Source organism: Amblyomma maculatum, chromosome 7, assembly GCF_055883805.1.
Source record: "Amblyomma maculatum isolate TAMU_Amacu chromosome 7, ASM5588380v1, whole genome shotgun sequence".
NCBI classification, from domain to species: Eukaryota; Metazoa; Arthropoda; class Arachnida; order Ixodida; family Ixodidae; genus Amblyomma; species Amblyomma maculatum.
In genome coordinates this window covers 34,691,103-34,717,050 of record NC_139350.1, presented here as the reverse complement: position 1 = coordinate 34,717,050, position 25,948 = coordinate 34,691,103, and the positions used below count along the sequence as shown (strand labels likewise).

The 25,948-nt window shown below is 45.1% G+C and overlaps 1 protein-coding gene across 1 annotated transcript in view; it reads left to right on the top strand.

Annotated features, from left to right (window-relative positions):
- The first annotated feature begins 961 nt into the window (after positions 1 to 961).
- LOC146182955 (condensin-2 complex subunit G2-like) overlaps positions 962 to 25,948 on the top strand; it is a 145,565-nt gene continuing 120,578 nt past the window's right edge. Inside the window, exons 1-5 of the mRNA XM_084608985.1 lie at positions 962 to 1,239; positions 2,865 to 2,999; positions 4,862 to 4,961; positions 10,084 to 10,238; positions 20,425 to 20,586. Of these exons, the coding sequence (XP_084465111.1) occupies positions 1,189 to 1,239; positions 2,865 to 2,999; positions 4,862 to 4,961; positions 10,084 to 10,238; positions 20,425 to 20,586 (603 nt within the window). The 5' untranslated portion in view covers positions 962 to 1,188. The remainder of the gene's footprint in view (positions 1,240 to 2,864; positions 3,000 to 4,861; positions 4,962 to 10,083; positions 10,239 to 20,424; positions 20,587 to 25,948) is intronic.

Below are 25,948 nucleotides of genomic sequence, written 5' to 3'. Positions count from 1 at the left end.
TGAGGACAACTTTGTTTTCGCGGCCTGCAGCGCCTTCACCGACGATCGCTAGCGATCGTGACTTTACTACACCGGCGCAGCGCTGAAGCAACAGGCATTGTAATCTATGGCACTGTAATCTATGTGGTCGCGCCATGGCGGAAATACAGCCAAAACGGCCCGTTCAAGACGTGCTGACAACTGTACAGTACAAGAGCATACAAACGACCATCCACAATGAACCAAGCGATCACATACGATGATTACACACAACCTTCAAAACGAAAGCAAAGACCACATACACGACGAGAGGATTTTTGCTTCGTGAAAACACAAGCGCGCGATCCCAAAACACCACTCCACCACTCAAATTTCAAACCCACTCTTTTGTTGTGAAGCAGAAAGTAAATTTGATTTGCCCTTAGCTTTGTTTCAGAGAGTCCGCATGTGAGCTTTAGAACACTCTCTCAATTTCCATGCATGCATGAAGCTTTTGCCTTAAAATCCGTGAAGAAACATGCAAGATGAGCGCTGAGGCACGAAATGTGCAGCGCAAAAATCGTACCGAACAGAGCCGTTTACACGTGGAGGAAGAAAAAAACTTCCTCCATGTGACAACACGACGCCATTAACAACAACAGCAAAAAAATTAACCTCCAACTATCCTTCAACCAAAAGAGGTTATATATTTGAAAACTTGATCACTCTTTTGGCAATAAAAGTTAGCTCTCTCTCTAAACTCCAACCCAAATTCGAAAATAACGAAGCCAAGCCAAGTCATACATGCAAACATGAATAAAAATGAATGCAAATAGCTGTCAAATACATTAATAACGTTTTCGTCGCAATACCGCCGGCACCGGAATAATTTTTATCTAGCATCAATGAAAAAATAATTAAAAAAGGCCTTTATTTTACTATCATCATTCTACTCCGTGACGTCTTGTGACGTCAGTCCAATTGGAAAAATGCTCTGGCAGCGCGACGCCAACGACGCGCGCACGCGCGACCGTTCAGAACTTCAGCTGAGGGTTGCATGGTTGGTTGTTAGGTTTTCAGCTCTGGCTGTGGCTGACATCGTGTGCTCCGTGCTGGCGCCAAAACTAATGTAGTGCTTTTACGGCTTGTACTTTGACAAGGGACATTAAGGAATGAGGCTTTCAGCGTAAACATTTTAGTAGGTTTAGTTGAGAGGAGGAAATATTTCAAATGGAGTCGATAGCTGCTACCTTAGAACGGTTGTTAGCGGCAGCGCGTCACGTAAGTAACCATTCTGTTTGAATTTGGAATCATTTGAATTTGGAGGTCAGTCAAGGAAACCGTATACTAATAGCAATAAAATGCCTGGTTGCAGCTCTAAGAGACGAAGTGGCTTGTAAACGCGGTTGAAGTCAAGCTGGAATATAATATGGCAGGCAAAACAGGCGCCATTGTCTTAGCGCGTCTTCAAACTATTGTGGCACCAAACTTTCCCTACTAAGTTTGTAGTGAAGAGTTTTTGTTTTATGTCATTGCAGTCTGTTTTGTTGAGCTTGCTACCTGTACTTAGTGAGTTGGTTTGATGGGTGAATGTTTGTTTCGTACGTATAGGCACCACTTGTGGAGGAAGACGAAACTTTGTTCAGATAGACACCCGAATCTGTCAAGTCAAACTATGAGCCCAAGTTATTTGTTTTGTTAGCTTTACCGTGCGAATTCTACTGAACTAAACCTTAATTGTTCTAACGCACGTGTGAGCAAGTGCTGACAATCATGTACGGACACTTTTTGCGCGCATTCACGCATCAAGGGTAGGCCTTTTGTAATCCGAGGAGCAAGCGGTGATTTTCGGTGTGTGCAACGGCGGTAGGGCTTGGCGCATTGGGCAGCATAGAAGAAACGGTTCAGATTTACGGGAAGCAGGCTCAAGAAACTCTTTTCAGAGTCCACATCCCGTCGTTCTGCATAGTTTCTTTCAGATGCACGTGCGAGTTGGTCGAAACTTTGTTCATATGCCCGGATCTGTCAAGCCAAACTATGAGCCTAAGTTATTTGTTTTGTTAGCTTTACCGTGTGATGTCAATTGAACTAAACTTTAATTGTTCTAACACACGTGTGAGCAAGTGCTGACAATCATGTACGGACACTTTTTGCGCGCATTTACGCATCAAGGGCAGGCCTTCGGTAATCAGAGGAGCAAGCGGCGATTTTCGGTGTGTGCAACGGCGGTAGGGCTTGGCGTATTGGGCAGCTTAGAAGAAACGGCCCAGATTTATGGGAAGCAGGCTCAAGAAACGCTTTTCTGAGTCCACATCCTGTCGTTCTGCATAGTTTCTTTCAGATGCACGTGCGATTTGTTCGTCGCCATGTTTCCATTTTTTTTTTTTTTTTGTTCAGGACACCCGCACAGATCCTGGCCGCTTATATGTAGACGGTCGTCCACCCTTAGGGGGATATTGGTTTGATGAAAGTAGTGCGCAGCCTGCTAATGGGCATCTATGCGCCGCCAGGTCAAACGCAATGGCGCTCTGAAGAGAGCGTCCACGCGCTCCCGTGTTCCCCTTAAGAGCGGGCGGCCGTGCACAGTGCGAGCTTGACCACTTGTACAGCGAAATGCGTGCGTTCTGCTGAAAATTGGGCATGGCCATAAATTTGGGTGTGCAGTAGTGTTTGTTTTCTTGAAGGTTTTAAGTCTTAATAGGAGTGCATTGATGCAGTTGGAGTGTTGCTGTTTTATTTTACACTGTTTTATAGCACTGTGAAGCATACATGCAATGACTGCCGTTGGTCTAAATGTTTAAAAATGTCCTGCATATGTTGCTAGGTTGACATAGGTAACCACATTGCGCCATGACCATTGCAACTATGTGTGAGCCAGTCGCATGTTTTATTTGTTATTTATGCAGAAAAGCGCTGCAGCAAAAGCAGAGCTGCAACAAAATGTGAAGGCATTGTCCCCTGACGACCAGCTGCAGCTTTTGAGAGCGGTGTTTCAGTTCCTGAAACAATCTCTGCTAAAGCTTGCTGCAGGGGAGACGTCGGTAAGTTGACCAGCTTTTGAAGCAAGTTATGTGCTTCCAATTTGCTAGCACATCTTAGCTAAAAAAGGGCTTCAGACTCAATTGTCTTCGGGACCAGCTTTGTGTTGGCCGGTACCGCCCTTTAGTGCTGTGTACAGTTTTTGCTCTTCTTGGTGATTGTATCCTTCACCTACATGTGCACCTATTGAATCTGCACAGGTCTCCCTGAGGTGGTTAGCATTTCAAGTTTGTGGTCACTGTTCTTTGTGAGTGCTGCATATTTTTGAATGTCCACGAGTTGTCAAGCATTTTCCAAGCTTTGATTCCAAACCAAAGCTAGTCGCAGGCTGTGTACTTTTTTTGTGCTAGCACCTGCGGATTGTTTGTGCACTGCTTGCATAAGCTTATTTTATGTGGCACAAAGTAATGCTTCTAAATGATCTGAATTTAATTTGGACCCTATTGCAGTGGCTCAGTGGTTAGGCACGTTGGTTTAATAGCAGCTGCAGAATTTTGATGGAGGTAAAATGCAAGGTGTTCACTTAGCGTGCATTCTCAGCGCACATGCCCCAGGGGGTCGAAATGTCAGGAGCACAGCAGTGTGGCATTCCTTACAGCTGGTGTCGCTTTGGGACATTAAAACTTGTGAGGTAAACTAAACCTCAATTTGACTTGGAATTTCAGTATGGGGAGGTTGGGACAGTTTTAATTGAGAGCGAGTTTTTTGAGAGCAGAGTAATAACAAAAATGCAAAGGTTTAACGTGGCTAAACCTAGTGTAATGTGCAAAAGGACTAGTTTGGTGTACTTTATCTTGGTAGACGGTGGATGGTTAGTTTCGAGTAACATTAGAGCTTTAATTAACAGTGGTGACATTGACCGGCGTCTGGCCGTACATACCATTGTTCTTGGAGAGTCCTCCCTCGAATAACAGTTAGCTGGTGGCTCCGCCTGTCTTAATGTAACTACACACTCATGCATACACAGCACTTGCTGGGGGGATGGCTCCATCTACTGCAACACGCACCACACATGCATAAAGAGCTATAGATGATTTGACATTGTCGCTCAAATAAAGTGTCGAAGCAACTATTCTATTTGCTGTTAGTCTGTTCCAAATTGTTGCTAATGTCAGTTATGTTATTTGGGTATCATTACATGCTGTGGCTGCTTGTCTTGTCTTGTCAGAGATGCACATTAAGCCAGCATTGAACGTTGAATGAATGGAATCAAGTTGGATATTTTTTATTTTAGAAATGGAAAGTTGCAATTATGAAGTGTTTGACTCTAAATACATTCTCCAAAACTCTTCATTCTATTGCTCCTAAGTTGCTCCAAAATGCTCGAGTCTGCATGAAGGAATAGATTCAGAGCTTGCAGAAACCAGAAATCCAGAGTTCTTTAAAAAGTTAAAAATTTATAAAAATTCTGAATTTGAAAGAATTGGAGAAAACTTAAAATAATGACCCTTTGGCTATTGTTGCTGTATGGGCACTGCGGCTGCATTCCGTCTTGCGGCGGTTTTGCTCTTCGGGTACTGCGCTGAGCACTACCGTGTAAAAAAAATTTGACACTGGGGTGAATGATTTTCGGAATAATTTGACAGTCAAAGAGCTAATGCACTTGATTGAAAATGGTGAATTTATGAACTTGAGAACATATGAAAAATGAAGCTGAAAGAGCTAAACAAGCGATGGGAACTCCTGAAGAGCGAGACGAGAGACTTGCGAAGGGACAACGCAAGGCGGCGTAGGTGTGACAAGAGCTACAGAAACGATTCGGTCTCATCCACGACTAATACTGCCTTCTCTTTGTATATCCTGGCCTAGCTGAGTTAAGCCGCTCACAGTTTTTATCCTTCCCCTCTGCTTGTGTCTTATTCAGGAGAAAGAGTGGCTGCCATACATCGCACTTTGTCAAGCAGCTGCAAATGCCGATATCGAAAATGGGAGTACTGCGGCTGATGTCATCCATCTCTTCTATGGTAAGACTTGTCATGGCTAAGTAGTTCAGTTTGTGGCTGTCTCGTTTAATGTGTGCTATTTGAAATGGCACCAGAAGAAACAGCCAACTAATAACTCGGTAAGGCTGTCTGTTGAAAAACTTGTTGCGTGAATGTTTTTTGTTTTGCACTCTTATTAGTTACTTTTAATGACTCTTGTTAAAGTAGCTAGACTCCGATGTCTGTTATTTTTGTCTTTTGGGATAATTTATTGCTTTTGCTTGCACCCAATAGGCAGTGCATTGTGAGCAGTTAATTTCCGTTTCATAATTGACATTTTGATGGTCATTCGTGCAGGTTGTGATCACATCTGCTTGTATTATGTTCCCACTTCAGATTATGCTACTTTCTCATTGCCATTTTCATAGCTGCTGCAGTTGTGTGTAGGGCCTAATGCACATGAGTGCATTAGGCCCATACACGAACATTGCCCTTTAGCGGTTATGGATTGAATTATATTTTCTTCGTGTTTTTCTTATTGAAGGCAATAATTGGGCCATTGGATTCCTGTATGCGACTTGCATGTGGCTGCAGGTTTGAGTGGTTTTATTTGGTCATGCCATGTGGCCCGACATCTCAAAAGCGACCACTGCCAATTTGTCAGAAAAAATTGGTAATGCTTCAGGGGAGGATGCTCGAAGTGGTCCATTCTGCTCTAAACTGCTTTCCCTACTCCATCCTGCTCCAAAATGCAATATTGCTCCAAAACTGCTCCAAACTGGCTGTTTTGATGTTCTGCCATCAAATTTAGCAGGACACGGGAACAATGTCATTGCACCAGTGGCAAAGATATCACATCTTGCACTGGGCTTAATACAAATGAAATTTTTGCAAGGGAAGGAAGCATGGAGCATAATAAATATTTGTTTGCTATTAAATTTAGTATGAGCCAATGGCGATTGGAGATAATTGCAAAAAAAAAAATATGCACTGTGCATGACATAGCACCTCCTCTCAGCCTTTTGAATCACCGGTGGAGAAAAGAGAGATCAGCTGGCAAAGCAAGTAGCGTGAACTACTGTGCGCTGTTAGGAAGAAAACTTGTTTGACTGCAAAAACCGCGCGAGTTATTCTAATGGTTCTACTCTGAAGACAAGCAGGTGCTTCACCATCGGGCCTCTGTCAGTGACAAGCTTGCCACGCCTACGGCAGACAAAAACCATACTTGAAGCTCTATGGGTTGGTATGCCAAAGCTGTCAATCACTAGAAAGCTTCTCAAGAGTATTGGAAAGGCATATGAGGTCTATCGCCAAAATTTTAACTGAGCCCCAGCACCGCTAAAGCAAAGAATAATGGAATTGTTGGCAGGAGGCAGTGAAGTGAAGCTGTAGGATTGACCTTCAGTGCCATCTATTTACCACGAAGCTGCTCCAAAGTGCCCGAGCCTGCTTGTACCCCGTAGACCTCCGCCATTTACAAACAAGACGATCGAGGTTGTGCTGCAGTCATCTGCCATCCCACGGTAGGCAAAAAGCACGGGAGCGGCACTGGCGCCAAGCTTGTCAAGGCACGCTATTGTGATCTGAAGGCACCTTTTTGGCAGACGAAATATCCATGTGCTCAGGGATTTATCAGCCCAGGCATAGAATCAAAAGGGATCATGTAATACCCCATATCTCTGGGGGCTTTGAGGTGTATTCTAAATAAATAAAATAAAATAGATATGCACAAGATAGGAAGTGGAAATGTCATGCCCATTAAAGGGACACTAAAGAGAAAACTGAAGTGGGCTTGCATCGATAAAATGCCAGTTCCTGGTTACAAAAAAGCCACTTTCACTGAAAACAGAGCTGTTATAAGGTAGTAAAGAGGAAGAACAGGAATGCAGGTATCGCTGCCACAGCCGGAACGGCCGAGGCTCGTAACTGCAAATCACGTGACGCTCAAGGGATCCCAGAGGCTGACAAATGCAAATTATGTTGACCGTTTGAATGCGGTAGTAGGTTTTCTCTCGAATATCATAACATGCTTTTATCACACGTAAACGACGGCAAAAAGACAACGTAAATGTTGCAAGGCAAATATAAAAATATACTCATTTCGTCCACTTGTCGGTAGATGCCACTAATCTCTCGGCTAACACATTGCTACCACTTCAGTTTCGGTTATGCTCCGGCTGAAATACGAGCTCTGAGCAGCAGATGCGCCTATCCTTAGTGCGTATCGAATGAAGATCATGACTCCGCATGCACTTGCGAAGTATTCTGTGCCGGGACTGGCGGGAACAAAAAAAAAAAAAACGCAATTTCTTATCGCAATATCTCTGCAATAATTCATTTTTTTTTGCTGCTGGATATGCGGCGACAGTGTCGCCAAGTGCCGTTTATTAATTTCGATAGCATATTTGGGTGTCTAGTGTCTTAATTTGAACTTCAAATTATATCGCTGCTAGAGCGCATCGAAGTGGTAGACTCTGCATTTGAATCTATCATGTCAAAGTACGCAAACACATTATGTCAGGCTGGATGTTCAGCTAAGAAATGCAGTCTTTTCCAAATTTTGCTGAGGTCGGCCTGTGTTATATATCTACATGCTTTGGCCCTTTCTCTTGTCAGAGATGAGTGCGAAGTTGAGAAGGCATTGAAATTGCATAAAAAGGACTGAGATTGGAGATTTTGTATTTCAGAAAAAGAAAACTGCAATTATCAAAGGCATTTGACCTTAGAAACGTGCTCCAAAACTTTCGTTTTGTTGCTCCAAAATGGCTTTACTACTGCTCCCAAAGCTGCTCCAAAATGCTCGAGCCTGCTTCCATCCTTGATGGTGTTAAAGGCAAAATTTTCAATGAAGTATTTTTCCCGGCAAAATTTTCTTTCTGATGTAAGTGCTATTTCAAGTTTCTGCAAGACAAATGTTGCTCTAAGAAAAGAATTTTGATTCATGTGAAACAGAATGAACTGAAACATGATTTTAGAATATTTCACTTGCTTTGTTTCATGTGACTTCTTGAATGGGACAACATAATTTTTCCAATTTCTTGGGTCATAATAGCAAGACATGGGGCGTTATAGGATTAACCTTGATAGCATTTCAGCCGAAATAATTTTTTGTGCTTTCCCAGGTTGCTGTGTGCTTAGATATACAGACCTGTATTGGGAATCAATGCTCTCCAGATAAACACTTGAGGTGGCTCATTATATATGTCAGTGTCTTAGCTTTTAATGTAGAACATTTTGTTTGAGTAAATTTTGTTTGATGGGAGAAACTATTTTTGGAAGTCTGTTGCCAGCCACAGCAGCAGGCATTGCCAAACTGACTTGGCTGCAGGAAGTTCCGTAGTAACCTTGTTAGAGGGATGTGAAAGTGATATGTTGGGAGGAGGAGGTGTAGGGTACAGTTGTGATGTGGAAAATACAGGATCGCTGCCAGCTGTGCAAATCAATTTTCATCCACGTGTAGAGTGAGACAAATGCTCTCTTTTGTAATGAGTAATTCAGAAGGGCACTCCATAACTTGAGACACCCGCCAGAGATGTTGGTTGCTCTGTGTAGAGGACAGGCGGCAGCTAGATAAAGAGCTGAGGTGTCATGAAGTTTAATGATCCACCTGGCAACAAAGAGCCCAGAGATTAAACAAGCGTGTGGCCCTGTTTGGATTGTCCTGATTTAGAGTAGTGCAAATCGTGACTCGAGAGAGCAGCCGAAAGCATGGGTAAAGTGTTAGAGGGGGTTGATGACAAACGGTTGCCTGCATTTACAGGGTCCCATGACATAAAGCACATGCTGTGGCATGTTTTCCATAACTGCAAAGGCGTAATGGAGATAGCTTATCATGAGAAGTTAAGTGGAGAAATATGGGAGAGGCCAGGCCTTCACCCGGTAGTGGGTATAGTCAGGCTGATGATGATGAATGGAGATAGTGCTGCGATCACTGCCCCAAGTGTTCCGTATATCGGGGCCCATCCGCCAGTTCATATTAGGGTAAATGTGGGCCACCTTGCAAGCACCTAAAGGTTTACGGTTATTAAGGTCATAAAAGAATGATCTAGACAGATGCCATGAATGCAGTCCTGGTGGAAACCAGTTGGTAACCCCACAAGGTGTGGGCTCCTTTAGAGTGTCCACCAACTAGAATTACCCAGATTGCTAGAGCAGAGAGGGAATCCACCCTGGGGTGGGAGATGTGGAGTTAAGGTGGCCTTGGGAAGTCAAGAGAATGACTGAGAATAAGGAGCAGAGCAACAGCCTCTCGTCGAGTGTTCCATCATCTGGAAAGATTGACTGGTGTATGGGGAGTTACCTGGTTGGGCAGAGGGAGCAGTGCAGTGGATAGAGTGGTGTATGCAAGCCAGAGAGGCGAGGAAGGGAGTTCAGCTGTTGTAGGAAGGCCTCGATTTGCTGACGTGAAGGTGGGTATTCAATTTAGTGGCCGCAATAGCAAGGCCTTGAAAGACCACGCTTTATTGTCTTCTCGAGTCTTTGTACCTGGCTGGATTATGCATTTTTCCTGCACTTGTGAGCTTCCGGTGAACGTAGTGTAATGCGAACATAGTTTTGGTCTTTTTACTTGAAATTGAGTCAGCTGTCATGCTTTTCTTTTTTTGCCATCCTGCCTGTATGCATGACTATTTTTTTGTTCGATTTTAATTGTTTTGTTAATTTAATTGTGACCTGCTGTATTCTCCTACTTTTATTGAAATTATGCCGAGTAAATAATAAGTGATCTGATCATGTCATTTGGGAGTCTTTCTACTGCTGCGGTACCTGGCACACACAGCTAGCTTGTGTCTGCAGTCATGCTACGTTGCCTTGGTGGTAGTTTCAAGGTGGCAGCAAAGCTAGCTGCTGGTTCTTCTCATGTGGTGTGCATGGAGAAAGAGAACAAAATTATGGCATAAACTGCAAGCATTATACTGCATAAGCCTTTCTACCCCAACTTGAGCACTTTCAATGCTTTATCCTTCCAGGTTGACTGATGACATCAGCATGATATTGCTTTTGTTAACGCTGTAGTGCTGTTCCAGAGATCTTGGCAAAATTATAAATGCTTGAAAGTGTTTAACATACTGTCAAGGTGACTGCGTTACGCAGATATGCATTGCTAGGTAACAATGAGTGGTCCGTCCACTGCATGTGGTGTAACATTTGAGCATTTGCCACGCAGGTTCATTATCCTTTCTGGTGCAAGGAGGAGAGGTGTTCAACGCGATCTATGACCTCTGCACTCTCTGGTGTGTCAAGAAGTTGCGTGGGTGGAAGGTGGTCTGGGCGGAGACTTTCTCAAGACTCGTCCAGGGGTCGCTCCAGAATCACTCCAAGGTAAACCTTGTGCATCTATCTGGTACTGTCAACATTTGGCTGATACTGCATGCTGCCGTGTATAAGGTTTATTTCTTTTGCCGAGGGTGGCCATCCTGAAGCGTATGTCCAGCTGAGATATTTGCTGGTCTAAGGTAGCTTTGGCTAAGCCCCGGGGAGTGTGTGCCCCTCTTGATGTCCAGGTCTGCCAGTATGCATGGAACTTCAAGTGTGGAACTCCTTAAGGGGGGAGGCTACTTTTAGAAAAAATTTGTTTTCTGTACCAAATTTAATCAAAATGCACTCTCTTGCCTAGTTTTTCGTGCTGATTTCAAAAATCTGATTCCTTTTAAGATCGGTTGCTTAGTTCTCCGGAAAGGCTTAACTACTACCCTATAATTACTAGGAACAATGAAAAAAAAAAAGGCACTATAAAGGGTTACAAGCATGGTTCGATTCTAGAAAGAAAAAGATGCAATGTTATGAACAGTTTTCATTTTGTCACTACAAGGGATTTCAGGACATGAAACTCTAGGTGCAAATTGTGCCTAACATGCAATCAAGAACTAGAGCATTTAAGAAAAATTCTGATACCTAATTAAAAATTCTACCTCCAACATTGCATGGCCTACATAAGTAGCTACAGTCAAACCTCGTTAAAGAAGTCTCATTTTGCGCGGAAATTCGTTTGTTATATCCGATATTCGTTGTAAAAGTACACACAAATTCCTACAAAAAAAAATTCTGTTCATAAACCCAAGTAAAGGCTACCCTAAAATGAAAAGCACAGAGCTGAAAAAAAAGCATCTTTTTTTCTTTAAAGCGTGGTATAAGCACGCGAAACCTTACCTTTCATTTTGCACTGCCAAGCAAAAATGAGCACACAAATCGGGATTTAGGCCACGCAGAACTTATTTAAAAAACGACGTAATCTTCATTTGGTGGCACTTCACACTATTCGATAGAATAAATTTCTCAACGAAATCGACACTGTGCAGCGCTTTCCCAATGTCAGCTTATTTGGCCACAGGTAGGTTCTCAAGGTACCTTCTCAATTTCCTCGCCATATCGGCGGCCTCGGTGCTGCTGAGAGCTCGCTCTTCGCCTTCTTCTTCACTCTCATCGCTGCTTGTAGCATCATCTGTAGGAAGCAGCTGATCGACAATTTCTTGGTCGGTCAATTCGGGCGCCACAGCCAAGTTGTCATCGGCAGCAGTAAAGTCCTCGAACGTAACATTTGGAACCTCCAGTTGACGTCATGTCATCTCGTCGAAATTGTCCGCTTCACCTTCACCGCTGTCGACCGCCCTGAATATTTTTATCTGTTTCAAGAGAAACTGCTTTGCGTTTTGGCCCCGCCATGCTGCAAGACGATGGCACGATCTCGAGGAAAGTGAGCACACACGTGGGTCGGCAAAAAGTAGGGGCAGGGGCACGCGGGCGGTGGTTCGATCACGTGCAGGTCACATGCCAGGCAGCCGTTGATGCTAGATTCACTCGCGGTCCCTAGATGGCGTGGCGTGCGAAAGCGCGGGTGATTTAAACACATTTTAGGTGGAGGCGACGCGGGCGGTGATTCGATCACGTGCCGGTCACATGCCAGGCAGCCGTTGATGCTAGATTCATTCGTGGTCCCTAGATGGTGTGGCGTGCGAAAGCGCGGGTGATTGAAACACATTTTAGGTGGAGGCGATTGATAAAACCGAAATTTAGCGTTTTGAAAAATTTTTTTTTTTTGCTTCTTTGCGGATTTTGAGTCGTGTGAATACGAAGTATGCTTCGTTATAACCGATTTAGTGTCAAATTTTCAGTTTTTCATTTCGTTATACAGATAGAACTCCCATAGAAATAAAGCACAGCCAACCAAACTTTGCTTTTACTTCGTTATATTCGATAATTCGCTGTATCCGTGTTCGTTATAACGAGGTTCGACTGTATGCGCTGAAAAAAGAATTGCGGTTCTATCTGCCATAGATTTCGAGGTAGGTTAGTTTGGGATCTGCTGACTGTTCAAAATTTTCATTTTCAGAAAAAAACAAACAAAGCTCTGTTTATGCCAAAGTACATCAAATTTACTCTCATACTGGCGTTACAGATGCTTAATAACCCCTTGGGATGTAGTCAGTCTGACTAGAGTAATTGAAATGGCACTTTTTCAGTGTGCACTGCATATTTTCTGCAGATTTTCCTTCTGTATGGATGCAGTTTTCCTGTGTTCATCCTTTTGTTGCATCCGCTTGTTTGACTGGGGGCTGAGTATACGAGAAGCAGTCCTCTTGCTCCCTGCGTTGAATTTCATTACTGCTTTAGCCACAGCAGCCTGAACAGTGAAGTGAGAAGCATGTGGTTGCTTTCGGGCAAGTGCCCATATCATTGAATGCAAGCTCTTGTTACTGTTTTGAGTCTTCCCTTGTTGGCAGTGTTCAAGGGCTGAAAGCATTTCATTGTAGGCAGTTAAGCCTTGCAGACATAGAGAGGCAGATTGTACCTGTGGTGTGGCATTGCTTTGCCTCTGGCCTCTGCCACATTCTGCCGGCACCAAGAATCGGGGCCTGTTGGATATAGGCTGTGGCTGTATATAGTCATTGGACGTCACATGATGGTAGGTGGCCATCACAGCTTTGTGTGTGGCCTCCACATCACCTATGTGTGATTTAAGGTCCATGAGCTCATGTTGGTTCTTGCATTTTTGTACATGGTTTATGCAATCTTCCTTTTGGATGTCAATATATCCATACGCTTCTTTCAAAGCGGGGAACGTAAGACTGTTCCTGTCCGAGAGCATTGTGGTATAATGCAGGTTGTTTTGCTGCAGTGACTGCTGGAATAGGATTAGGGCGGCCTCAACCTCCATTTTGCCAGCCCTGTTCGTGTTTTTTTGGCAGGTGTGATTCTGCTTCCAGGCTGGGTATGTCAGGTCGTCCTCTTTCGAGCCCCATTCACATGCGGTGCAAAAATTGCTCAGCACTGCAAAGTCGAGGACAAGTCCCATGAACAATTTGATGACGGTCTCAATGCCAACGTGTGAAGAGTGCCCACATGTCATCGAGGTTTCCAATATTTAGCTTCGTGTAAACTTCATGAACTGCTCGCACACAGTTGAAGTCAGCTAATGGGCCGCGCGATCCACCGCCGGTGTCAACTTTGTATTAACATACTTCTGCCAAGTCCTTGGGTGCAGGCCGCGGTGCGATATATTTGTTGTCGAAAATATAAACATTGATTTCCAGTTGACTGCAACACCCGCGCAGCAAGGGTGTTCACCACGAACGGGCTCACTCTCTGGTCGTTTTTCATGCTTGGCGAGCTCCATCGTGATGAAATGTTGCCACAGTTCCTACACACCAGATTCAGCTTCGTGGCAAGGCCGTATTCACTTTCGGATTTGTCAATGCTTACGTCGGCGTTTCACACTTTGCATTTTACAGATGCCAGCATCTCGTTCACTGACTGCAAGCAACAGTGAAGGTTGTGTCACTAAGCGGTGTGGTTGTGGCGTCATCAATTCTGCCGAAGATTTCTGCCTTGTGCTCCGTTGCAGCAGTTACTGTCATCTGCTGAATCTTCTCTTGGGCTTTCCTCTCTTTCTTCTCTGACCACTGTCCAAAGAGGTTTCCGCGGCCGGCGCCGCTGTTAGGCCTAGCCCCGTCGGCACTTCCAGATTCACTGGCGAAGGCATATCCACGGCAGTCGAGGTTTCCACGGCTCTCTTCTTTGTTTTATTTTCCTGCTTTTTTTAAAATTGTGCATAACACGGAACTTTGGCGCCGGCTCTGACATCGTTGCAGGACACTCCGACGAACGCACTTTGTTGAGATGGTGACCGCTTGTGCGCCAGTGACGCTGGCAGCAGACGACGTGGGCGCGTCAGCCTATCATATAGCACGCTTAGCGAATAGCATCACCTGTTTCGGCTGCTTTTTGGCGGCATTTTCTCTCTTGTTCAATAAGCTGAAAAGAACAGCAACGGCACGAAAATGAAAAGAAAAGCGGCTCTTTCAAATGAGACCAAGATGGTGCCAATCGCTGCAGTGGAACGACAATAGCGTGCCGCAGAAAAAGCACTGTTCTTGCGCAAAAATTTCCTCAGAATGAGCGCGGATTCAAGTTTTATACTCATTTTAGAACGCAACTATTGACTCTGGAGGTTAGAAAACTCTCAGCCTGGTATAAAAACAGCTGCAGATTTTTAGATTTTTTACACAAATTGGTTCCACAGGCATGGTGCTCTAATTGCTTTTCAAGTCAGCAGTTGATGATGTGAGAGCAAACTGCCCTTGGAGCATGTGCACATATCGCCTTACTGGCACTTGCCTGGAAGGGGCATCATCACTAACATTTCCACCTCCATCTGCCTTTGCTTACTGATTTTGTGGGTTGCATGCTGATTGCTGTTGCTGCTGCATGGGCTCTGGGGAGCTGTCTCGCAGAGAGGATGTTGCCAAAGCAGTTGAGGGAAAGTTGGTGATTGTGTGCTAGAAGGGAATGTCATCATCAACTTTACTGTGCTCACTGCAGTGCAAAGCCTGCTTCCTTATCTTTCCAAATGAACCTGTCTTGTTCCAATAGTGGCCACATTAAAGGTCTATTCACACTTGCGACTCGCGTAGGACGCGCGACCGGCAGTCTAATGCGACCAGAGAGCAACCAATGTTCACACTAGCGAATGCGACTTGCGGGTTGCTTTCCACATAGTGCCTACCTTGACTGTTCATCACATTGAGTAAAGCTAACTTACGTTCACATCAGCTGAGCTGCTGTTTGGTTTAACGGTTTGCGATCAGCAGTCGCACGACTGGAAGTCGAGCAGTGCCCAAACGGCCCACGGCAGTCGCTTTTCGACCGATGCGACCATTTGTGACTGTCGCTTTTCGACCAAAACGGTCGCGCAACCGCTGCGAGTTGCAAGTGTGAACTGGCCTTAACCCTGTAAACTTCCTAATGTCATTGGCCTACCCAGCATTCTACTGCCCCCTCCCTCAGATTTCTGCCAGCGTGGGCTGATAGTGCCCTTTTCACATCAGAGAGATAGCTCCCCCACAAGAATGTGTGTCCGGCAAGGCAGCTTTTTTTTTGCTGCAGTTCCCTGTGGAGGGGAACAGGACATTTTGTGGAGGGTTTGCTTCCTTGTGCAGAAGCGTGCTACATACCATAAAAGCCCACATGCAATAAGTTTTTTTTTTCCCGGCTTTATCGAGTCAGACTTCCGCCTCATATTATATGCGGATCCAGACAAATTTCAGCCTAAAATAGCAGTTCCGGCCTGGTTATAAATCAGTGCTATCAGCATCAGGTTTCCAGCCAGAGGAGGCGCTATCTAGCGGTGGTGTCTGCCGACTGTTTTGATAACTTCAGTTTCACCATGCTGACCTTGCGACCACAGTGCTCACGACGCACACGCAACCAGAAAGTCGATCGCACCTCGCATGGTGTAGGAATGACGAAAGGATCACTCGGCGTGTTGCATGACTTTCTCACTGGTCTCTTGATCCAGCCATGCTGGCCGCACCCTAGAGCCATTTGCGGATGTGTGACCGGTATTCCTGAGGAGCGCATCAGTCGGGTTTCCGAGAAATGCGGGATACCAAACGCGTTTAGAGGTACCAAAAAAGAGTTTTATAGAAAGATGTCTCAGACAAGGGACTGCCGGCAGATGATACTTACCGGAAGACGATTGTGAAAACCCTGAACCTGGGAACAGCAGTGCAAGGCACGAACAGGTGTGAATGCGGCGCATGATGGCAGGCGTGTCTGAACTGGAAGTGGGCCTGCTGGTTCTAGGAAGTCAGAAGACCACGTGACTTCCACGATTGCTGCTCTTCTCCTCAACGTGCATGTCTGATCAAGTGTGGCGGTGCGAGAAGAGGAGCGAACCAGTACCGGCACATGAAGGTCCGTGGCACTATTCGACGTCTGGTGCGGGGTTGCATTGGGACGCATAAGCACGGAGTGCATATGATTCGCGGGGCAACTGTGAAATGTAGTGCAAATAAATTTTCTTGATCTTTCCTTGCTCACATCATACGCGGATAAAAACTGTTTTTCCTGTTTTTGCTATCCCAAAATAACGCCTCTTATTATATGCGCACTCGTAATATACGCGGGTTTTTATGGTATTTTGTTACCTGACAGTGCCCCATGGGTGCAGGGTTGCCATGGCTTGCAAAGTTGTTCACCCTAACTTTTTCCTTGCTGTGGGGAAAATTGACTTATTTTTTTTTTTTAGATTTTGTTAGTACACTTCTTTCTGTGAAACCTGAAATTTCAAAATATGTGGGGCAACATAAAGAAAGTTCGCTAAATGTGTTTTTTAGCCGCATTTGTTCAAGTTATCCCTAAAGGCCCTCCAAAGGAGAGTTTGCATTTTTGTTGCTTACCAGTCCTGTTTTGCAGGGGTGCAACAGCTGCATACTGCTGCGCCATAAGCACGAAGTCCGTTAAATTTGCGCCACATTGCGCCAAAATGCCCAGACTAGCCGCAAAAATTGGCCATACTGAGGGACAACTTTCTGCGGCCGTGATATGACCAGTTGCGACTTGCGACTTTTCAGACACTGCAGCGCGCGTCACTGGCCTCTTATTTTATTTTAAAATGGCGTCACGCCATTCTAATGCCTACCTACTCAGTTTTTCTCTTGCATCCACGTGCTTCTTCCGCTCGTCCGAGTAGGCTGAACCGTTGCGGTTTGAGGATGCTTCACTGCACGGGTTACGCTCCGTGCGGTAAAGCATCCCCATAAAGCGATGGGGCCGTTCGTAATGATCGCACGGCATCTATTGCGTCACACTGCGAAAAGGGCCGTGGTGGTGGTGCTTGTGATTTGGAGCAATACTTATACGCTGTGTTTTAAGCACCGCATGCTTCTAATGGATATATCTAGTTTTAATATGCGGTTCTTGGAGGTTTTTCATGTAATTATTGGGCCATTCATGTACAGCAGGGTTTTTGTGCTGCCTCGTCGAGACTCACTTTCAGATAGTGTAGAAGGGGCATCAGTTACGGCTTCTGTGTTTGTGATAATATATTTTGAGGTGGAGGAGGTTTTTTTTTTTTTTTTTTTTTTTTTGAGGGGGGGGGGGGGACACGCACACCTTAGATTTTGAATTTCATAACGCAGCTGTGGAGCCCAAGACTGCCAAAAGTTAACATTTACAGATGCTGGAACATTGAAATACTATAACGTCTGTGCTGTGTACGCAATGTATAACCTAATATGGCGAGTCATTGCCAGTCTCTAGAAAGCATAAATCACGGGTCGAAGACACGCTCGCTCAACAGTTTTCTCTCCTAACGACTTGCTCGCCTATTTGCTTTTGAATCAACATTTCTTTTTTTTTTTTTTACTGCGTTCGTTTCAGGGCTTTTTGGGCATGGGCTGATCATAGTTACGGCTTCAAATTGAGCTCTTTTAGAGCTGCCGTTGCACATCACCAGCTGTGGATTCCGCAGACATTAAAACATAGTTTTGGAAGTCCTGCGAGCAAGATCCTGTGATTGAGATTGTTAAACCACGGTAGAAGAAAAACAAAAAACGAAATGCATATTTTCTAGTTCTTTGTATTTTTTTGACCCTAAGTTTAAAAAAATTAACCTTCTCAGTTTTATGGATCACATTCTTTTCAATTTTTTTAGTGTGATACCATGCCTTGTGGTACAAAAAGCTTATTTACAAGAATAGGTACACGCTGGATTCCAAAAGGAAATATGTCAGCGCCGCAGATGGGTGGCCCTTGCTAGATTTCCTCTGGATCTTATTCATGCGGTTTGGTAACCTTTTCCTTCTTTGTGCCGAAAGTAAGGTTTGTTCCCTGTTCAACGGCTCCAAGATTTGGATTTGTGCTGCAAAGCGTAGTTTTTTTTCTTCTTGTGAGCTGCTCCAAATATGGATTTTGCTGCTCCAAAAATTGCTACAAATCCTATTTCACCTCTTGCACCCCTGGTTTTGCATTTCCTGTTGCTACCAAATATAGTGGTACAGTCAAACCGAGTTAGAACAAACAATGTATCGGATATAACAGTGTACTACTGTGGCACCGTCAGCTTTATAATGTTATCTGTGTTGAGATAAACCATTTATAGTGGTGCTGTCATTTTGTATCATTGTTTGTGACAGTTTAAGCTGGTCTCTGAGAGCCAGTTATGAAAGGTACAAACACATGGAAACACAACAACCGCACGTGCCAAATGATGTTTAGAATGCAGAAGCACACGCATGTGGAGTTGGTTGCACTGACTGGCAGATTGAGCAGCATAAGTAAAAGCACCATGTGACCATGCACACATAGATGCTGGATGCACCATAGATGCTTGCATGCCACAGTGATGCTGGGGACAAGAAAGAAACTTAACAGTTTTCCCCTGTGTGAAGGCAGAGGCAATCATTAGAGGTCCCGCGAAACGCTATTTGCGGCAATACATTTATGCCAGAAATCCATAGAGCTGGCCTTTGCGAGTATTTGAGCCAAATTTAGAAACCCTGCATGAAGCTTGTAATATAAAAATAATTTCTAGTGACCCTTTTGCAGTCGATTAGGGAGACACCTCCCTGCACGCCCTCGTCCCGTTGATGTTGACTGGGCTTTCTGGGTGTTGCCACTCAATGGAATGCTTCCACGTTGCGCGGCCGGGACGAGGCGTGGTGGGGCGCCATCACTTGTTATCATTCATTTTTTGTTCTTGCACGCCAGCAATGTGTTGAGTTGAGGGGGAAAAGAGGAGCGTCATTTTCGATTGCCCATATGTTCGGTGCTAATAAAGTTAGACTAAAAATTTTGCGTTGCAAAGAGGATGGATACTTATTGCTTGTGCATGTTTTCTAGATTTAGCCGATAGCTGTTCGTGGACCCTTTAAATCTGTGCAGCCACCCGCTGCTGGCATGGAAGTCATCGTGGCCTAGCAAGCACTCAAAATGGCTTGCTTTTCCCAGTGAGCACGCTTTGTGCCTGGGTTGAAAACGAACCACATAAGGGTCGTAAAACAAACTTATGATTGAAATTGCATGAAATTGGGCGCACACATGGGCTTCTCTCTGCAAATCACAAACATGCTTTTACAATGAAGCTGGTGTTCTTAGATCAAAGTTGGGTTATAGGGTCCAAAGCATAATTAGGGAATTTTTTGTGCAGCTTTAGTGAATTTTAATTGCATTTTGTTGCTTTTAATTACAGGAATTGATAGCCTGACAGGTCCTGTACCCAATGACATAAATTTTTCTCTAAAGGCTTGTCATCCTGTCAAACCATGTCAACCATAAAAGGTAGCAGTATATGAGAGTGCAACTGGCTAAACTTATTGCAAATTGCAATTTGTGTGGATGAAAAAAAAAAAGCAAAAATGAACGGTGCTGGTCATCCTGGCCACTGGGAAGCGAGAGAGACTCCTCGCGAGTGCTTGCTCCAGCCAATCAGTGGTCTGGAAATGGATTCGGAAGTAAATCTGCGGGTGCGGTTGTTCTGCTTGAGTGACGCCATCCTGATTGGCAGGTGACAAGCCCTGCATAGTCAGCGTGTTGTGTGCCCTTACAAGAGCAGATGGCATGGTTGAATTGGAGTAAGCGGCCATCTCGGTCAGCTCCTTCCACATGGAAGGGTGCGATGAGAATTGAATGCTATTGAATATTGTGTGCTGCCACTCTGATTGGCCGTCTCTGGACGTCGCAACTGCAACATGGCTTCGCGCAGGTAATTAAGGCCGGTATAGCTTAGCCTTTGACTGACCATGACCTAACTTTTGACCTTTTTCTTGCCTCAAAACTTGGAATATCTGCTGCAAATTGCATTTTCTTCTGCTGCAAAAGCTGCTACAAGTGGCCTGTTGTGAGTTCAACTGCTGTGCAGCCTAACTTGTTCTTTTACTTTTTGACTTCTTTTCTCACCTGTGTTCAGTCATGGAAGCTTCAAGTAGCGAGCACTTTTACATACTGATAGAGAATCAGGACTGCAAAACAAACACTTGCGTGAATGGTAGCATGTGCTCGGCTGTTGGTTGGTATGCCTCATCTGTGTTGCTGATGGGAATTAAGAATCGGCATGAAAGGCCAATCTCGATGCTCTTGTAGCCGCTAGTTATATTTTTTTGCCGCCAGATAGCAGTGTGGCTTTTAATGAGATTTGATTTGAGTGCACGTGTGTCATTTTGGTCTGGTGATGTAGATGCTGTTGCTCACTGTAAATTTTTCCTTTGTTTTATCGCACTGGTTGTTCCAGGCAAAAACAGAGAGAATGATTGCAACTGTCTTCAACATGAAGGATGGCCTGGCTTCGGAAGGTGACCTGTATACCGTGAAGCTGGATGGTGCCGTACGCATGGCCCTCAATCTGAAACTTGCCAAGTGTGCCGCCTCGCCTGCCTACCTTTTGAGTCCCAAGGTGATGCTGACCTCAACCTTCTTGGAAACTGTGGAAAGTGTAAAGATTGAATGCTCGAAAAGGGGCGTCTGGAAATAGATATAAAATTGACCTACTCTGGTTAACCAGTTGTTTGAGAATGCTCAGCAGTTTATCTTCGTGAAGGGTCATTGCAGGTTAAATTTCCATTTTGTCTAGGCTTCTGGCACTGTTGGTGACTAAATGCAGCTGCTACATTATGAGAGGAGGAAGGGCCTCTTAGTAGCTGACAGAGCAGGAAAAAATGAACAACAGATGTGCGATGTTTTCTGCAAAGACATGCTCACTGTAAAGAGGTTCTACTGTATCGACTACCATCTGGCAAGTGCCTCAATTCTGCGATTGTTTGAAAGTGCGCTTGGCTTGGTTGGATCCATCACTGAATATTATTATTTTTGGAGATGTCAGTATTGGCACAATATTGGACAGCTTGCATGTAAATGAATTTTGTGACCTTGTTCACCTGTATGCTTGTATCCCAACGAGTCACTGAATGCTATTGATGCAATATTGATGCAGGTGTTGTATAATGCCATCTCTGTATTCACCTGCCAGTATTCTGCTTGGGATTACCTCTAACTAGCAGAAATGTATTTAACAATGAAAAGACGTGGCATCGCATAACTGATGACCGAAACCTGATTTCATTATTTGTAGCCTAATTGAAAAAAAAAATAAAAATTTGGAATGACGTATGCAAGGAGTAAAATGCCACAACTATCTTTGAAATATTTCTCAACAGACTTTTTTACAGTGCTGTGGTGCAGTTTTTCCTTTGTGTGAGTGTAAAGTGAAGTAGAAAAAGGATGTGAAAACTTTGGATCACCATGGAATTGTGTGAATGAGTAAGAAAGGAAAAATAAGAAGCTTCAGGCTTCTCTAAAAAAACTCTACAGTTGAATCCCGCCACAACGAATACCGCCACAACGAAATTTCCGCGACAACGAATAATTTTTTATTCCCCGCGAGTATCCTATAAGAATTAATGGCCTAAATTTCTCTGCACAACGAACCATTTTTGCAGAGCGTTTCCGCTTCAACGAAATTTTCGCGTTCAAAATCGAAACCGAAACTAGTTTTATTGGCGAGAAGTCCAAGTCAAATCCAAAGCCACATTAAGCATGAAATCACGTGATTGCAGTTCCGCCATTTTGGCTTTGTGTCGTGGTCGCGTTGTTCACTCGCTGCCTTTCTCTTCGACAACGACGAGTTTTCATCCGCAGGACACGATGGCAACGCAAGTGAAAAAACGCAAAACTCTTTCCCTTGAGCAAAAAGCTCAAATAATCGCCCAAGCAGAAAGCGGAAGGAAGAAAGCGGCAATTGCTGAAGACTTCGGAATTCCTGCAAGTTCGCTGTCAACGATTCTAGGCAATAAGGACAGCGTGAGAATGGCACTTGCTTCAGGCACATCCTCGAAGCACAAAAAGGTGACGCGGCCCCTCCATGAAGAGTTGGACAAAGCAGTGCATGCGTGGTTTGTGGAAGCACGAGCCAGCAACGTCCCCCTGTCCGGAAGCATCGTCCAGCAGAAAGCCTTGAACTATGCATGCCTACTTGGCATTGATGATTTTAAAGCCAGCATTGGCTGGCTAAACCGTTTCAAGGCCCGCCATAACATCGTTGGAAAAGTGTTGTGCGGCGAGTCAATGTCAGCAGACGTGGACGGAGCAGCTGCTTGGAAGGCGAGTAACATGGCCGGAATTTTAAGCAACTACGCGCCTGCAGACATTTACAACGCCGACGAGACCGGGCTATTCTACGAGATGTTGCCGGCTAGGACGCTCGGCTTCAAGGGGCAGCGCTGTCACGGCGGCAAACACAGCAAAAAACGCATCACAGTGCTGCTTTGCACAAACATGGATGGCTCGGACAAGCGTCCGCCGTTAGTCATAGGCAAAAGTGCCAAGCCGCGCTGTTTTAAGGGAACTCGTAGCCTACCTGTGCAGTGCAAGGCGAACAACAAGTCATGGATGACCCGCGCTATTTTCACCGAGTGGATGATGGCATTCGACCGCGACATGAAGCGGCAGGGCCGTAAAGTTTGCTTGCTTTTGGACAATTGTTCAGCGCATCACTTCGACGAAGTCAAGCTCACTAACACGGAGCTGAGGTTTTTCCCTCCCAATTGCACGTCTGTCTTACAGCCTCTCGATCAGGGCGTGATTCTTAACCTGAAGCGCGCTTACCGCGGGAGGTTAATTCAGCGGCTGCTTTTTAACACTGAAACCGGCCGAGACACGAAGGTGGACTTGTACGTGGCACTGCAGATTACGTCTGCTGCCTGGAGCACACTGGGGCGCTCAGTAATTGTGAACTGTTTCAGGCACGCCGGATTTGCCGAAGGTCGACCTGTACACTCTGCTGGCCTAACACCAGGCGTTACAGACGACGACGAAGAGGCGTCACCGGCTCCGGGGATCGCGGCCGCCTGGAAAACGCTGGGAGAAATAGGAACCGTGCCGCCTAATCTCGAGCTCGACGAATACATCGGCGCTGACGCTTGTGTTGTTGTTCACGAAGATGTGAGTGATGAGCAGATCATAAAAGCTGCCCGGAATGATAAGGACTCTTCCGATGAAGAAGACGACGACGTACAGGAAGCGCCGGCTGCGGCAACCGCCGTACAGGTGATGGACGCTTTTGATGTCATCAGGAATTTCGTTGCTGTCCGAGACGACGATGTTGCAATGGGTTTGCTGACCGAGTGCGAAAATCGCGTGACGGCGTTGCTCGCCGTGAAGCGTAAGCAAACCAAGCTTACAGATTTTTGGCATTAAACGCCTTTGCTGCTGCTTGGGCAATTCTTTCTGCGTTTCACGTCAAATTTTTGCGATAACGAAGTTCCGCGAGAACGAATTTTTTTTCGTGCACCGTGAATTTCGTTATAGCGGGATTCAACTGTATCTGCAGCTGCTGGCCACTTTCAGAAAGTTCAACAACAAATTGAATTCAGACCTGAAGAAAGTGAAAACGGATTAACTTCAGGCTGAAATCCATGTTCATGATGACCATCAAAGGCTGTGGGAGATGGTAAATAATCTAATAAATAGAAAATGCTAGAGTCATTGTGTAACAGATGTTGCAGTCGATGAGGGAACGTCTCCCTGGTGCCTGGCTAGCTGAAGAAATGACTCGTAGCTTCATTGCCATGGGAAGGTACAGTAAAACCTCATTAATTCGCAATTATTGCAACTGGAAAAAAAAATTATATATTGGATATAACCAGTTTTTTAAATTAACTGAACCCCACAAAGAATCTGGCCCCTCTGGCCCAGGCAAAAAATTTCTTAGCGAGAATATGCTAGGCGTATTCCCCCTCATTCCCCCCCCCACACACACACACACACATACCTTTTTTTTTTCATCCATCATTAATCAAGAAAAGCATGTGGTCAGCTGTGATCATGACGCCGGCTTTTTAGCACCATTTACTTCAAAAGGCATTTGCTGCCATCACACTTTGCAGGGATTTTGTGGCAGTGGACGGCGCCCGCACCAGTCGCGGCATGATGGAGCTATTCAATTTTCCTGTCGCTGGATACTTGCTGTGATAGGTCTCGGCTTCCGCTCTGACAGGATGCAGCATGATGGTCATGTGACCTTGTAAGCTAACTCCATCGTTTGCTTTTAGCAGACTATGCCAATCATCAGTCACCACGACTTAGTTCTTTTGCAGTGATGCTGCGCGTACATTATCTTTTGGTGTGCTTGTAATACAGTCAAACCCGGATATATCGAACTCGAAGGGGATCGCGAAATAGATATATTGATAATTCGATATACAGAAATCTGCTTGAGACGCCGCTTGCGATCGTGAAAAATGATACCGTATTTGTCGCTTAATTAATCCACTCGCATAATGTACCCGCCCTTCACTTTTGCTCCGAGGATTTAAAAAAAAAAAAAAATAGTGTCGGTGGTGCATCCCTCCCGTTTCGGCCGGCCGTTGCATCCACAGCTCATTATTGGAAGAGTGCCGAGATGCTGTGCACCGATAATGTCACGGCGTGTTTACCTTTTGACTATACTTTTGACTATACTTTTGACTATACTTTTGACAGCTACTGCGGTGGCGGGGAGTGTACTTGGCAGAGTGCCCGTGATGGCTTGAGTGCACAAGCCTGGCTCAATTTTATCACGCCGCGCTTGGGGCGGGCTAGTCCACTGCCACAAAATCATTGCAAAGTGTGTTACCTGCAAATGCTGTTTGAGGCGAACAATGTAAAAAGCTGGTGTCATATGATCGCTGCTGACAGTGTGTTGTTGTTGATTCATAGATGTAAGGATGGACGATTCGCAAAAAAAAAAAAAATCTGCCCCTTCATAACGCTCTCAGCCGCCATAGCTTATGCTACACCGGATGTTCAGCACGACACAAGACATGCATCGCCCATCACCTGCTGCGCACAGAGGGCTTACAACACACACTGGAGAAAGCGTCCGATGTTCTGTCTGCCACGGGCCGAGCTGGCTTGTCGGCGCATACACTGCTGAGAATGAAGACCGGGAAAGAAAGAGGAAGGAGAGAAGGAATAGGCACACTTGTGTTTTGCTTTATCATGTTGTTTCCCCTCTCTCGAACACTGCGGCTGTATCTGCTCTGTTGCGGCCATTTCCGCATCGATTCCCTCTTGTTCCTTCAAACGTCATGTGCTGGCGCACAGAAAACGGATCACCGCAGATGTGTGCGCTTTTGGGGAAAGGGCGCAGCGCAAAACTGTTCCCTCTCATTCCTTCCGCGCGTGGCTTGAACACGTCGCCGAGGGTGATGCGATCGTCTTTGCGGTAGGTGCACCTTCCAGTGAAATCGGAGTTCGATATACGACACAGATTTCCTATACTTTCACATGCGGTTTTCACGGGGATACTTCGTGAGTTCGATATAACCAAAATTCAAATGATCCTGGCTCGATATATCCAGGTTCGACTGTACTAAAGGTAGATAATAAAGGCTCAAATCAGTCTGTGATTTTCGCAGACGGAGTGTGACATGCCTGAATCCAAAGCATTTTACAGTTTGGCAGGGCTTGCTTGCCATTGCTGCTTGCAAAGTTCTTCCAAGGGGCCAGCTCACTGCTCTCGAAATCGCTGAAAAAGCATTTACAACAAGTGTTACTTGCTCCAGCACGCAGTGGTTCGCTTGCAATGCTTTCAGGCTTGCATGCTGCAGATAGCTGAGCAGGTGGACTTCTGTGCAGTGCAAACAGTGTTAGGGGCTCTGGACGGTTCTGTGGGGATTGAAATTCAAGAAAAACTGAGACGCAAGATTCAGACATTTTGCAGCTGGTTACAGACCAGCTGTAGAGTTTGTCAGTGTTAAACGCGAGATTATAGGGATGTT